The sequence below is a fragment of the Dipteris shenzhenensis genome, chromosome 21 (assembly GCF_047967505.1).
Source record: "Dipteris shenzhenensis isolate YYH24624 ecotype China chromosome 21, Dip_SZ_1.0, whole genome shotgun sequence".
NCBI classification, from domain to species: domain Eukaryota; kingdom Viridiplantae; phylum Streptophyta; class Polypodiopsida; order Gleicheniales; family Dipteridaceae; genus Dipteris; species Dipteris shenzhenensis.
This window is the reverse complement of record NC_141616.1, coordinates 925931-941920: the sequence shown is the minus strand read 5'-3', so window position 1 is coordinate 941920 and position 15990 is coordinate 925931. Positions and strand designations below refer to the sequence as shown.

General features: G+C 42.4%; 1 protein-coding gene across 1 annotated transcript; it reads left to right on the top strand.

The window, feature by feature from the left end:
* Positions 1 to 11736: 11736 nt before the first annotated feature.
* Positions 11737 to 12958, top strand: LOC147888332 (uncharacterized). Its single transcript, XM_087392711.1, has one exon. The coding sequence runs from the start codon at positions 11800 to 11802 to the stop codon at positions 12511 to 12513; it is 714 nt and encodes a 237-aa protein (XP_087248837.1). The 5' UTR covers positions 11737 to 11799; the 3' UTR covers positions 12514 to 12958.
* The last annotated feature ends 3032 nt before the right edge of the window (positions 12959 to 15990 follow it).

Here is a 15990-nt window from a genome sequence, read left to right as displayed (position 1 = left end):
CCAAATCATCCTAGATACCATGATCACCTGTACCCTCTCAAATATCACTCTATCATTAAAATATCACTCCCCTAAAAGGGTGTTGCATACATGATGGTTGGTCTCGCCAGGGTGTCAAAGAGCTAGCCCTTCATTGGAGGGTCCTAGAAGTGTGCCTAGAAGAACTACTTCTCTAGTCGGGCTAGAGCACCCTGCCCTTGTGTGAGTCATGCTATAGCTATGTGGGTCATTTGGAGGTTTTGTGAACATTTGGTAATTGGATCAATAAACCCACAGAGTGAAGCCTAGCATGGTGAACACTACCCCCAAATATGTGTAAGATTGCAGTATCTCCACTCGCTCATCTCAGTATGTGAAGCGGCTAGGAACAATAAACTCCATTAGCATAACTTCCTCTACCCAAAATGCTAGGCTAAAGAGTGTGTAGTTTACTCGCTTTGTTTGGATTCATTTTTTGAAATGGACATCTCCACTCAATATCACTTGGTGAACTCCAAAATCAGGTTTTTTGGAGTACTAAATTGGTCACTTCGACACAAAAATGGCCTAATAAAGCTCAAAATTCCCCAAAGTTGTAAGGGGTGACCTCCATTGAATATATCAGGATGGGTAAATTTGCAATGAAATAGTAACCTCCACACAAATATGGCCTAATAGGTGGTGTACAGATACACCATTTGATTGAAAAGAGTTTGTTGAATTCAACATATAGGTGGTGTATAGATACATCATTCGATTGCATAATATATTGTGGATGTACATGTGTTCTATGTGGATGCCACATAAGATACACAATGTTTCTTACATGGATGCCATATAATATACATCTATTTTTGGAACAAGGCATACAATATGTTCTCCTATGCTGTGTTGTCTATTGGGGGGAGCTAGAAGTTAGGAGATGGAGGGAGAGGTAGTGGAAGGGAGGAGGAGGGGGGGAGATAGTGGAGGGGTGGAGGAGAGGAGGGGGGGAGTATGGGAGAGGGGGAAGTAGGGGGAGAGAGGGAGGGGGGGAATGGGAGGGAATGCATTTGTTACACAAATCAAGAAAATTTGATGATTTGTGCAACAAGTTGGGTGCACCCTCAACCTATTGCACATGCAACAAGTTGGGGGTGCACACAACTTGTTGCACATGCAATAGGTTGGAAGTGAATACAACCTATTGCACAAATCATCAAAATTTTTTGATTTATGCAACATGTTATATACCCCCAAACTATTGCACATGTAATAGCTGGGGGTACTCTCAACCTATTGCACATGCAACAGGTTGGGCATGCACACAACCTATTACACAAATCATCAAATTTTCTTAATTTGTGCAACATGTTATATGCACCCCCAACCTATTGCACATGCAACATGTTGGGGGTACACTCAACCTACTCTATTGCACAAATCAGCAAATTTTCTTAATTTGTGCAGCATGTTATATGCACCCCCAATCTATTGCACATGCAACATGTTGGGGATACACTCAACCTACTGCACATGCAACAGGTTGGGGGTGTACACAACCTGTTGCACAAATCATCAAATTTTCTTAATTTGTGCAACAGGTTCTCTATACCCCCAACCTGTTGCACATGCAATAGGTTGGAGGAACATCAACTTGTTCCACATGCAACAGGTTTACACATGTAGGTTGGGGGTGCACAAATCTATTGCACAAATTTTCTTGATTTGTGCAATAGGTTATATGCACCCCCAACCTGTTGCACATGCAACAAGTTGGGGGTGCACTCAACCTATTGGACAAATCAATATATTTTATAAATTATTAATTGTAATTTAGGGTTTAACTAGGGCTTAGGATCTATGATCTAGGGTTTAAGGTTTATAGCCTAAGGCATAGGGTCTAGGTTCTAGGGTCTAAGATCTACATTTTAGGGTGAGGGATGTAAGGGCAAGCATCCAAGGTCATCAGTCTAGACTTAAAGTTTTGGGTTTGGGATTTAGGGCTTATAGGTTAGTGTATAAGGTTAAGATTTAATGGTCTAAAATGAAGGGTCTAGGGTCTAGGGTCTAAAGTCTAAGGGTTTAGGGTTTGGGTTCTAGGGTTTATGGTTTAGGGCTTATTGGTTAGTGTATAAGGTTAAGAGTTTAGAGTCTAAAATCTAGGGTTTAGGGTGTAGGCTTTAGGGTCTAAGGTCTAGGGTTTAGGGTTTAGGGCCTAGGGTCTAGGGTTTAGGGTTTAGGATTTAGGGCCTAGGGTGTAGGGCTTAGGGCTTAGAGGATAGTGTATAAGGTTAAGAGTTTAGAGTCTAGGGTCTAGGGTCTAGGGTCTAGAGTTTAGGGTCTAGGCTCTAGGATTTAGGGTCTAGGGTTTAGGGCCTAGGGTTTAGGGTTCAGGGTTTAGTGTAAAATATGTAAAATGCATTCCGCACTATGAAATTGATATATGATGGTATGATGATTTGCACACGGCTTTAAATAAGTAAGTTTAAGACTTGTGCAAAATATCATACCTATCCAGGACAAGCATATAAGCCAAAAGCACACTGATGCATATTTTTCAACACTGATGCATGATATATTATGGGGTATGATACTTTACAAAGGACTTAAACTAAGTTAGTTCAAATCTTTTGCAAACTATCATATTCATTGGAGCCAAGCATACACCCTAGAAGCACAATGAAGGATATTTTTCAACACCCAAGTGATGCATGGTAAGCAATAACGAGTCTATAATATCCATTCCAAACCATGAAATTGATATTCAATGGTATGGTACTTTGTAAAGCATTTCAATATATTTATTTTAAGGCCTAAACAAAGTATCATAACCATTGGATACAAGCACATAAGCTAGAAGCACACCGATGCAAATGTTTCTACACTCATGCATGATGCATGTATGAAACAAGGAAATACTATGCAAATGATATCTGATGGGTATGATACGTTGTGGAGGCCTCAAGCTAGGAAACTTTAAGGCCTCTTCAAAGAATCATACTCCTAAAAGATACACACATAGGATAAAAGGAGGATAAAAGCACACCGATGCATATATTCTAACACCAGGCTTACAAATTCATTCAATAATTGTAAATTACGGGCTAATATTGAATCCCAAATTTTATCGATTTGATCTCCATTGGGTGCAACATCTTGATTGTAGCTCATTACTCCATTGCTCCAATACATCCATTTGTTAGAATCATTATCTGTGATGTCATCCATTACATCTTTAGCATTTCCAAATTCTTTTCCTTTTTTTATTTGCTCTTTCCCTCTATGTATTCCTATGTTACTGCCTCAAAGTTGTTGTGAGTGCATACAATAAAGACATGGATGTGTTGCATTTGCACTCAATTTCATTCCAAACATACACTTCAATGCTTTAAGGTCTCTTGCCATGTTCCATTCAACTTTAAACGATCCAAACCCTTCAACTTGAAGCAACTCTCCTTTCTTTTGGGCATCTATGACACTTGGAATTGGAGATCTATCAAAGACCCATTTCAAGAATGAGTATGTCTCTTTAGGAAGTTCAAATGCGGCAAGCCACCAAATGTGCTGTTCGGATTGCACACTAAAATCTTCCCTAACTTTCTTATCTTTGGCATGTCCAAGGGCTTTGTTCATCAAAGTAATACTAACTCTCTCCAACGTGTGGCCTTTTATAACCTCGCACATCCAATTTGATAATGAAGACTAACTTTCCTTCACATTATGAAAGAGTATAAGATTTACATGATTAGAAAAGATTTCAATTAAAATTGCAGCTCTCTAAACAATATAATTGTAACCTACCCCATGCTTTCACATTGTAAAACTCCACCATTGCAACTTGGACCCTACATTCATCTAAAAAGACATTGTCATGCTCTGTGTACTCAAAGATGCTTGGTCCTTGCTTTGCCCCTTTGGTAGTTTGTCCTCCTTTCTTTTTGCTCTATTGGCCATTCATCTTGTTTGTTCCTTCCAACATCATGCTTTTTGAGATGTGTATAAATACACCCAACAAATCTTGAACAGCAAAATTTGTTTTTTTCCTTGCATTTCTAACATATACTAGTCTCGAAAATAAAGGATTATTTACACCTTGACCTCAAAGTGCATTTACAAAGACATTATATACAACTGAGTACCCTTGCCGAGTAATGGCAGTAGCATCACATGCATGGAAAACTTCTGATGGATCCAAGAGATTCTCTGAATCATCTGTAATCTCTTGTAATATTGCATGTCGTAATGCACACTGACGGGGATCCCTAAGAATAGAAATTAATTATTTCTTCTTAAGCACATTACCTATGACATAAAGTTTGTCAGATGAATCTCTTCCAATAACCTCCTCCATAAAATTTTTGCAAAAATCATGATAACATTAGAAACATAAATGACTCATTTGTAAGTAATGCTTCATAATTACAAAATAGTTCAAACATACTTACCTTCTAGCTTTCACCCTGCGCTTTTTGGCTCCACCACCATATGTCAAGCTCTCCATTGGTTGCACAAGATTGATCCTATGCTTGTAACCTAGAGAGGTTCTTTTTATTCTTTCTAATCTCCTAGTCAATGTAGCAAGCTCTTGTATGGACCAAGTCTTTTTCAATAATTTGTTCTTCTCGTCTATCAATCTTGTGATTCTCTCTTGTGACCTTTCTTTTGCAATTTTAGAATCAACAAGTTTTTTTTGTTCTTGGGTTAGTTGTTCTTGGAGGTTATGCATGTTATTTTTAAGTATCTTTTTCTCTCCTTCCATTCTCAACAAGTGAACCTTGGAAAATTGTGCTTCAGCATTGGAATGGCCAATGCATTTACAATACCCTAGTAAGCCTTGAAGACCATCTCCTACGTATTGAATCAAACTCGTCACATTTTCAATTATAGGTGGAGCACCTGTCAAAGGATCCATTAGATAAAGTCCACCAACACTTCACAAATTGACATGCTTTGCTCCTTGTTGTCGTACTTGATCTTGCATTTCTTTGCTAACAACCTTGTGTAGCAATATATAATTTGTTGTTTTGTGAGCTATCCCTGACGATGAGAATCGCATTATCTGATTTGTGTGTTCAAAATTGTAAGATAAGGTTGTGGCTCACATAGCAGGAGAGCAGTGGATATACTACTTGTATCTTGTATCTTCTCACTTGCTGCGTGACTGGCTGTTTCTCCATGGATGTAGCCCACACTGGGTGAACCACATATATTGATTTCTCTTTGTCTCTTGCATTACATGTGCTTTCTGTACTCTGTATTCTACACATTCCACTTCTTGCATTTGTTGCTCCATTGTCACTTGCTCCTAGCATCATGTAGCAGTGGTGTGACATGTCCTTATTTCTACTAAGTTTCCTTTTTCTCAATTGTTTGGGCTTGCAAGATGTAAGCTTAGATTACCCATTGTTGTGGTGGTCATGGTCCACTATGCTAGAAGGAACCTATGTGTGTGTTCGTGCCTTGACAGACACGGTTATTTTGAATCTCCAAAGCTAATGCATAGCCCATTCATGTTGCATGCACAAAAAATGATTTGGATGTAGTTAAGATGGCCTTTTTCTTTGATAATCACTAGGGGGGAGTTGCCCCCCCCTTCATGGAATGGGTATAAGCACGCCGGGTCCAAAGCACTACCAAAAAACAATCTCTTAAAAAATGATCAGGATCCACATACAACACATGTATCTCTCAATGGGTTGCTTCAATGGTCTTGCCTACACCAACTTTGCCACCACTACATTGCTCTGCCATAATTAGAGAGCAAAAGGCTAGAGTTTGTTACATGGTATTATGCAAAAGCAAATTGAATTATATTTTTATTGACGATGGAAAGTTTAGCTATTCAGTACATTCTATAGCATGCATCCAACTATTCAAATCTCACAATGATGCTTTGAGGAATTAAAGCCATACTATGGGCATAAATTCAAGGACAAAAATACCTACTATTGTATTGCACATGTTCAAATCCTCTATATAAATAATGTAGTCAATCAAATGTTCCAATAGAATTTTGGTCTCCATGGAGCATCGTCCTCCTATTTGTATGACATATATGTTCGTCAGATCAAATCCCTTTCTTGTTTGACATATGTTAAGTTTGCCCCATGTGTCTTTTGTGAACCCTCAAGTAGGCATTGTAATTGAAAAAATCCCTTCTGGTTTTCAGCAAGAAACCTTCAAAAATCTGAAAGTGAATCGCAAGAAATTTCTTGAAGTGTTATGGTGCTTTCTTGGAGTGTTCTTGATGCTTTCTTGGAGGTGTTTTTCACCTTTGATCCACTGTTTGTAGGTCTGAATTGTGATGGCAACAAATATTTGGAGCCATGGAGCTTGGATCAAGTCAGGGGCCTTGTAGGGGTAGTACGCCTACTCCATACTATGTCTTGGGAGCTAGATGAGCCCTAGACAATGCTTAGGGGCAGTGTCAGGCAGCCTAACTTGGCTAGGCCAAGCTAGTGACTGCTCACACCAGTCATGTGGCTCAACAAATAGGGCCAATAGCCACACGACAAGCCGTGGCACAATCCACAAGGCCTAGAAGAGGCCCACAATGCCAAAGATGGGGCCATTACAAGTGCAGTAGTAGCGGGTGGAGTAGCAAATCGGTGCAACATCAAATAGGCAATGAGGATGATGAGTACGACCACATGGAGGTGAGGAGGCAGGTCACTGGGGGTGAGTAGGGGGTTGGTGGGCAGGGAGGGAGGAGGCTGCCGAGGAGGAGAGAGAGAGAGAGAGAGAGAGAGAGAGAGAGAGAGAGAGAGAGAGAGAGAGACACACACACACACACACACACACAAATTTGTTGGAATTTTTTCCTTCAATTACATGGAGCCAAATGGCTAGATTACAACAGTGCTCAAGCTACACACAAGAGTAATATTTAATACTAGCTAGCAACTCAATGTTGTGTCCTACCCAAAAGAAGCCCTCTGTCAATGGGCCTCTTGACTTATTTTTTGATGGTGCTTGCTTTGGTGGCTACTGGAAGGTTTGTCAACATTTTTATTGCTTGCTTTGGCAATAGTTAGAGGCTTTGATCTCATCATCCCTAGGCTTCTCACAAAGAAGGGACAATAGGTCATGCCAAATAAGAAATGACCCATCATTCCTTGACCCATACATTCCTTCCTGGTGCTTGCTATGGTAATGTGTCATATTTTTGCATTAGGAGGCCCGTACATGAGGCCTTGGATCCCCATCATGTAGCTCCTCTAGTTGTGGTTGTGGTGCTTGGTGCCTCATATGCTTAGGTAGCCGGCTGGGGCCTAATATGACCCATTTGTCTCGTCTCCCCATCCTACAACTCCTTTGGTCATGGCTACAGCTAGTTGAGTGTTGTACAATGGTGAGCCAAGGAAAACCATGGATCCCATGACTTGGGTAGCATGACAAACCCGCCCCTCTCCTTTCTAAGGTTTGTAAAAGGGACTGCTAGGGCCACAGTTAAAGATTCATCTACCGGAGGAAAAGGGAGCATCTAAGAGCTTGGAAAGGGGCCTTTAGACCATGCAAGGGGAGAGAGTTATGGCTTTCCCTAAGTGCAATGATTTGTTTCTCCCCCCTTGAGGCCTTTGGTAGTTGGGGTTGGGGGGCTTGCCGCCTTTACTTTTTTGTCAACTCTCTCCTTCTTCACCTTGTATGTCAGTTCATGTGACTCTAGGAGCCTCTCAATACTATGATCACACAATCCCCCTTGGGATTTTACAATCAACACTCTTGGTACTACCAAAACCCCCTTAAATCAGATCACACAATCTCCCTAAAGATTTCTCTATTTGAGGAATTTCATCACTCCCATTACCGAAACCACCTTAAATGCGATCATAAAATCAATCTTGGAAATTTTCCATCCTAGGACCATCATCACTAACAATACTAGCACCCCCTTCAATGAGATCACACAATCCCTCTCGGGATTTTAACATCTTAAAATCAACAGCACTCCCATCCCCTTAAATGATAACCTTGTCTGGATGACTTTATGTGTTGAGATAAGGAATGAGGAGGTGGAGCTACATACAAAAACTATGGAGACAAGGAGTGGCACGTGTAGAGTTCCACTTAAATATTGAGAGTTCCACTAGTAGGCTAGTTCCACTTAAATATTCTTACGACATATGTGTTGGTTAGATCAAATCCCTTTCTTGTAGATCCTTAGAACATGTGTGAAAAACTATAGTAGGTCTTGGGGAGTCCATATTGTGTGCGAGACCAATTGGATCTACCTTCCATCACAAATGTGTCATGGCAACATGCAATTACTATGGCATAAAAAGATTGCCATTGTTCCCACATAAGGTTACAATAGAGAAAGTGCTAGTCTCTATAAAGGTATTTCAAAACATTGAAGATGGCACTGATAGAAATGGAAAGAAGAAGAAAAAGAAAGGAAATGTTATGGAAGAAGATTCTTGGTAGGGACCATCTTCATTTACAAAAGACACATCTTGCAAATTTTATCAAGCACAACTTCATATATAGATGGGAGTTAGAACAATTCAAGGAATGTCTACTTGGATTTCCTAATAGTCTGGTGGTTTTTGGTAGAATTTTTTGAAAATTAATCATTTAAAGAGAAAAATGACATTCAATCTATGCATTGGCATTCAAGCCAAGTGACCATTTTCATTCACATAATGTATTGCCACATAGGGTCAATTGATGTGAAAAAGACCATTCTTTTTTTAACAGTAGATGATAAGCGACATGCCACTTTGTGGGTTTAGCATTATCCCTTAATACATGATAGATTGCTGAAAGATTAGGATATACTCTTAAGGCACATTCGGTATGGTTTGAAGGAGTAGTGCCTCAACTCAAACGTTGATTCACTTTCTCCTTTGTTGCTAGCTTAGGGTCGATCACATAAGTAAAAATGACATGGGACGTCTTTGGCTCTGTCAATGCAAGGGTGAGCATGATGGGGCAGGAGATATTATAAAGAGGGCAATCACACATGAACACTTGAAGGAAAATAGTGCCACTTTGAAATGTGTTGCAGATGTTAATTTCTTGAGGACCTTGATGGATGCCATTCTGAGTACTATCTCAAAGAAGGGAGGTAAATAGAGTATTTTGGGAGATAAAAGAAGGTGATGTGTAGAGAATTCTAATCGATGATAACAAACCTATTCGAAATTCATGGTCCATGCTTCTATTAGAGGTCCCCAGGGGGGTTCCCTCGTACCTGGCTTGTATAAATCCCGATGGAAATGAGGACATTTCTTCGATATGCTGTCTTCGTTTCCTTCGATATGTTGTCCTCGTTCCCTCGATATGCCATCTTCGTTGGTTGTTTCGTGACCGTACCCGACTCATGTTTGTTGTAGGTGAGGTTCCCGAAGGCTAGATATTTTGCACTTGACCCATGTGCAATCAGAACTAGGAGGATGTCATGGTAAATTTGTTATTGGTGCATGCAAGGACATTGGAGTTGATGCATCAGTAGAACACATGTAAAGAGTTGAGAGTATCACACTCTCGTCCCCTTGCAGGATAGGAAAGGTAGCAAAGAAGTGGATGAGTTCTCATCCAATGAGAATGACAATGATGAGAATGCCACTGGGCCTTTCTATGAAAGAAATATGATGCCTTGAGTCATGCTATCTTTGTTGGAGATAAATTTTCAATCATCGCAAAGAAGGATATGAAGAATACAAAAATGTTTATATTCTCAAATGCAAAGTAGTGAAGGAGTTCATAGGTTTACTTAATATTAACTTGGACATAGACTTGAATCTTGTTGATCTAAAAACAAATACTTGATCCTCTTTTAATAATGCCAGTCACTAGGATAAAAGATACCTCATGCACTCAATCCATTATACTAAGTCAAACAATCAATCAGAGCAATCATGCAAATCATGCATCCATGAGGTTGAAGGGTCGATTGTAGCTGTAGTGAACTACCTATTCTATTGCAACCACTAAATAGTTTCAAAATGAGACAATCTATGCCATGCAGCATGCATGACTATTCCCAAGTTAATATGGATTACCCATTACATAAAGATGTATGTCCTCCCTACATATTTTCCCCTCACCCCCATGTCTTCTACCCCTCGTTTCTTCTCCTCTGCAACCCCTCTCTCCCCCTCTGGGTTTTCAAGGTAGTCTTTATAGAGAAAGTAGCATGTTGAATGAAACAATAATTACCATGTTGGTTGTGTTGGTTGCAACCACTATGTTGGTTTTGAGCACTTTAGCACAAATATTGAAGAAAAGTAAAAGCATTGACATTAATTTAGCAGCATACATTAGATGTATTCAAATAGCCATATATGTTCATATACATTAATTGTTCAAATAGCCATATATGTTCATATGTTAATTGTAATCACTTATATTCTAAGGTCCGTACCAATGGATTCCAAGGTAGCCTTATGGGAACTTTATTTGTAGCCCACAACCACTGTTGGATTAAACATTTACCAAGTGTAACACTTGACTCCATATAGGAACAAGTAATGTATAGAGAATGTATACAAGAACAAAATGGGCTCACAATTTTGTTTTCAAAAATAGTTTTCACTTAACCATTTTAAAATAAGGTGGGATTGCATCTGCCAACTATCTTTTAAAACACAAAATATTTGCTTCATTCCACTTCTACAATTTCTTATAAGCATATGGATTAACAATGGATGCGTCGTACCCCTACTTTGCTTAATTGGGATGAGGTCTTGCTTCACAACTTCTGGGCTATCAATGATACACTATTTTTCCTTTTCTTTCTTTGTCTACAAACCTACAAATAGATACATCTATTAAAATCTTATTCGCGACCAACTTATTCTTTCCTTTAATATGGATGAGTAAATGATGCATAAGCAATTATGCAAGATTTGCATTTGTGCCATTTTTTGTAAATGGATATCATGTTGCTCTTTATGAGTGATGTTATCTTTTTTGAACATTTGTTGGACTTTGAGCAAGTCAAATGAAGGATCCATAAGATCACTGCAATTGAATGATGTGCCTCCCACTTGTATATCTTGGCATAAAAAGCATTACTTTTGAGTTGGAGGGCCTTAAAGCTCGGGTGTCTCGAGCTTATTGCACAAGTGGGCACTAGGGATGTTCACCATTGGAAAAGTGTAGTAGGCTAGGTGTTGATGAGTATGACGTGTTGACAAGGCCTCCAGATTCAAATATTGCTATGCTTTATCAATTAAGAAGTATGACATGTTCTCAAGGCGTACGGGGTAAAAGATTGCTATGAAGAAGTTTTATTGTGGACGTATGCCTTGCCTTTTGCTGAAAGGATCCCTTGTTCTCCCTTGAAAATAATTGGGTGTGTCGAGCTTGTTGCAAAAGTGGGCACAAGGGATGTGGAGTGTTCACCATTGGAACCGTGTGAATTGTGGGTATTTGATGAAATTTGCAAAAAGGCTGGGTATTTGATGATATGTCAAATAGAACGCGTTAACGAAGGCCCGCAGGTTCAAAGATTGAAACCGCGTTCCCGCCCGCCCTCCCAATTTGGATGATTGATTTTCTTGGTGGCGGCCGGCAGCCACGTCAGCGGCACGCGGCGTGCTCATCACGAACGTTCGGCAGCCGCCCGTCGGACGCGCCGCCGCCGGGAGCCACGTGGCTGCGTCGGGCGAGGCCACGGCGGCCCCAGTGCGGCGTAGGCACCGCCGCACCGCTGATTTAAAGCGGACCCACGTGGCAGCACCGCCCTTCATCACCGCCCGCCCTCGCCTCTATATATACATTCACAAAAGCTTCTTTAGCCTCCATCGTCTTCTCAATAAGTTTGCTTTTTCTTCACTTCACCACCTTTGCTCTAAGACTTCTCTGTTTGCTCTCTCTCCTTGGTCCTCTTTCATGGCTGTCCATACCAGCTCCATGCTCTCCCACGTCTCCCCTCGTAAACCCCGCCCCTCCCACCATCGCCACCCTCCCCCCTCCCCCCCCCCCGACGCTCACTTCCGTGGCGTCCGCCGTCGTCCCTGGGGTAAATTCGCCGCAGAAATCAGAGACCCCTGGCGTAAGACCAGAGTGTGGCTCGGCACTTTCGACACCGCTGAGGACGCTGCCCGCGCCTACGATAAGGCCGCCTGGGCTTTGCGCGGCGTCAAGGCCAAGACCAACTTCGACGTCCCCGCGGAAGAGCCGGCCGCAAAGCAAACCAGCAGTGCTGCGTCTGACGATTTGCCGCCCGTACAAATGTCGGCGAAAGACGAGGTGGGTTTGCAGCAGGATGGAAGCTTGGATCTCAAGCTAGGTTTTTCACAAGTGCATGCCGACCGCTTCCTGAATCAGAACGCCACAAGTACAGAGTCCGACGCCTCTAGATTGGCTGTAGATCTATCTTCCGAACGCGATGGTCGTCATTATCAACAGGAAGCTGCTCATTCGGTCTTTCGTGAAAGAGGGGCAGGTCTCGCCTGGGAAGTTTCTGTGGAGACAATTCCTTGCAGATCTCCAAAGACACAACTTCGCACACTTCCCCTCCTTGAGCTCAATTTCCGTCCTTGCAGAGATGGAGCTGAAGAAACGGAAGCTTCTCGTAACACTACAGCAGACATCTGTACGTGAAGGTCGTTGGAGATAGAAATTTGCCATGAATGATGTGATTCGGTTCCAGATCTCTGTTCAATCACAAGCAAAGCCACCATGTTTTGTTCTCCTTTCCGCAGTGAGAAAGTACTTATAGGATCATTCCTACGCAAGATACCGACTCAATTGCAAGGCTTCCTCGCGATATGATCGAGAGTCTTTCGTGCCCAAGATACCCACCCATTTGAAAGGCGTCCTGGCGACGTGATCGAGATCTTACTTGCATCTAGCTCTGGTGACCCGCGAAAGTTTGAGGGAATTTGGACCCAAAAATGGGTGTCGAATAAAGGAAGAAGTAGCTCACGAAGGATTTGATTGAACATTGATTGTACAAAGCGAGCGATTGTATAAAGCGGAGAGGAACAGGCTCCTGAAGATACAGAAGCTTCTCTGTTTTTTGAAATTTTTTACAAAGGGAAAATATCTTCCCATATGACAATTTTTTCAAAATTCTACAATAATCTTACTTTGTTTCTCTAAACTTTTGGAAAAATCAAACATATTTCTTCATTTTATGTGGGTGCGACCTCCTTAAGTAGAGAGGAATGGAAATGAGAGTTAAAATTAAATGTATCACATTTTTTGAACAAACTTGTTGTTGAAGTTAGTGGACTCTCTCCACTATCTCATTTTATGAACAAACTTCTTGTTGCACTTAGTGGACTCTCTCCACTATCTGTCTCTCAATACATAAGAGATTTGCACATTTGTGCATGAACTCTTTTAGATTTGAACACCATTCATCTTTACTTGGCCAGCACTAGGACGATTTTCAGAAATCTCAAATCCTAGGCAGCCAAGTGGCTTCAAAGGAACCGTGAGATGTAGGAAGCCTTTAATAGATGTGCTTTTCTTAATTTGTTGTTTGCCATTAAAATAGCCTCCCCCTCTGCCCATAGATTTCTGCAACGTCCATGTGGTATCATCGCTTCCCAGGTACTTTGGCGTGATTGCAACTGGAGCTACTGCTTCTTCTTGAGGGTAAGCTCCTCAAATCTGTTCCGATTTGATTCATGAACATTGTCTGCACGAATTTATCGTCCTCTCTATGCTTCTCGGGTCAGCATATGGATTCTGAAATCCCAACGCACCAAGGATCACGCAACGGAATCTCTTACTAAGGATGCGGAAGAAGAGGAGAGGGAGGAAGAAGGTGGAGCAGCCATGGAAGCTAGGAGTGAACTGCGAGGAGGTAGTGAGCTACGAAAATGGTGCAGGAAAAGCTCGCCATGCGAGCTTACTATATAGAATTCGAGCTAGTTTGCGAGAATCGAAGCTCGGATTTCTCTACACGAATGCACACAACTCTGCAAACGAGATGATGATCGCCATCTCCTCTCAACAGGAGCTCCATCATCATCTCCTTCGCTCTCCCATCATCCCTCAAAAGCTGCTTCCGCTCCTCTGCAGCTCAGTACACACTCTCCGTGCGAAGCTCGCGAGCTCTCCTCATCGCCATCTTCTCCTGTTTCAGCTGCTTTTGCATCGCCATCTTCCTCGTCTTCTATCTCCTCTGCTTTTTCAGCTTCTTACCTCCTTAACTCCATCGCCATCTCCCTCGCCAACCATCCTCCACATTCCATCCACACCGCCTTTTTGCAGCCGCTCCAGCTACTCCGCCGTCTCCCACTCGCCACCACCCTCATCTCCAACCGTGCTTTTCCCTGCTGCTGTTGCAGCTACACACACACACACACACCCAGAGCTTGCTAGCATTCTCCCAATTGCCTCCCTCCTTCCCCAAAAAAATTCAAACCCCCTCGATTTCCTCGCTCCGACAAACTTCCACTGATTCTACGGAGCAGAGAGGACCCACCGCCTCTCATGCTTTTCTCCATCGCCTGTCCACTCGTGACTGTGGTTTGTACTTCCGCGGGGCCAACCCCCGTCGTACGTTTGCCTGTTCGTTCGTCTCCTTTCGTTTATAAGGGGATTCAATCGGTCTAGATTCAGAAGCTGGAATTTGGCCTCTACCAGCGATTACTTCGTTAAGACCATGAATGCGAGCGATCCCATCTCCGACTTGGAGTACGGTGCCGGTATTGACAACCTCTACTTCTGGAACATATCCCTCAATTTGTTTGCGAATAATACTGCTAATTTCGCCGGGTCGAATACGGAAGCTAATACGGAAGCTAATCAGCTGCGTTTTCCATGGCCCGGAATAGGCCAATGTGATAACAAATGCTTTAGCTTAACCCATTGATGGCAGAGGCCAAATTCCAGCATGCGCAAATGCAATTCACCATCTAAACGACTATTCGGACTCTCCGGAGCTCTTTCTGAGGCAAGGCGAGAGACTTGCTGCCGAACCTGTTCAATTGCCCGTTGTTTTTCAAAACGAATAGTATAATTTTTACTATCCTCCAATCTTTTTGGATCTTCATCAGCCGCATCAACGAGATCCCGCTTCTCCCCCTCCAATTTGCGTGAGTCCATTCACGCGGATCTCATCCGCTTTCACTTTTGCTTGTTGCAAACGAGTCCGAGCCTGCTTGAGTTTTTCGGTAGCCTCTTTATAACGTTCCTCCGCGTCACGAATAGTACTCAAGATTGTTCCCTTACAATTCTCCAGTAGATTGGTCAATGAAAGTAGATTATATATCTCCGGTTCCCAGAGATCTGTGGTCCCTTCCCAAACCGAACATGGATCTTTCGATTCATTCGGCTTTCCCGCTCGTACCTCTCGATAGGATAAGAAAATCCAATATCTTCACGGACCTGCCATCCCTATGAATGTAGTCCACAGGTGGAAATCAAATTGCTGAAACTTGAAAATCATCGAGGGCTCTTCTGGACGATACTCCTCCTACCAGCGAAGTCGTTTCCTCTGAGGAGAGCGACCAACAACGTACACACGAGCCACTTCCTTCCAATTGATTTTGGGTAATGCAACTCTTTCATGAAGCCATTGCTGGACTACTTGGCATCCATTGGGTCTGTTCTCATGATCAACGCTTACCCTTACCTGGCGTACACTGCTGATCCAGCCACATTGCCCCTGGACTACGCTCTTTTTGAGTTCAAATCGCTTGTGGTTGATCCCAATACAAACTTGCAATATACTAGTCTTTTTGGTGCACAGTTGGATGCCCTCTACTTTGCCATGGAAGGGAGTGGGCACCTGGAACTGAGTGTGATCGTTAGTGAGACTGCCTGGCCCACAAAGGGTGATGCCAATGAACCAGGTGCAAGGGGATACATGGCCCACAAAGGGTGATGCCAATGAACCAGGTGCAAGGGGCTTAAATCCTCCATTCTCATTTTTAAGCCCTCTTCAGAATTGTCCAAGGGGATACATGGGCGACTCGGGCTTTCGAGCGCATCGCCGGGCACTGCACCGGAGCCCGTGGAACTAATCAGGATCCTGATCCACGAAAGTCCGGCGAGTATCAACTTATTATGATCTGTGTCAAACATGAACGGAAGATGCCATGGCCGCTCATCAATTATTGA

Bases quoted from the DNA above. Each gene is read 5' to 3' on its own strand.
- LOC147888332 (XM_087392711.1), top strand. From the start codon at position 11,800: ATGGCTGTCCATACCAGCTCCATGCTCTCCCACGTCTCCCCTCGTAAA.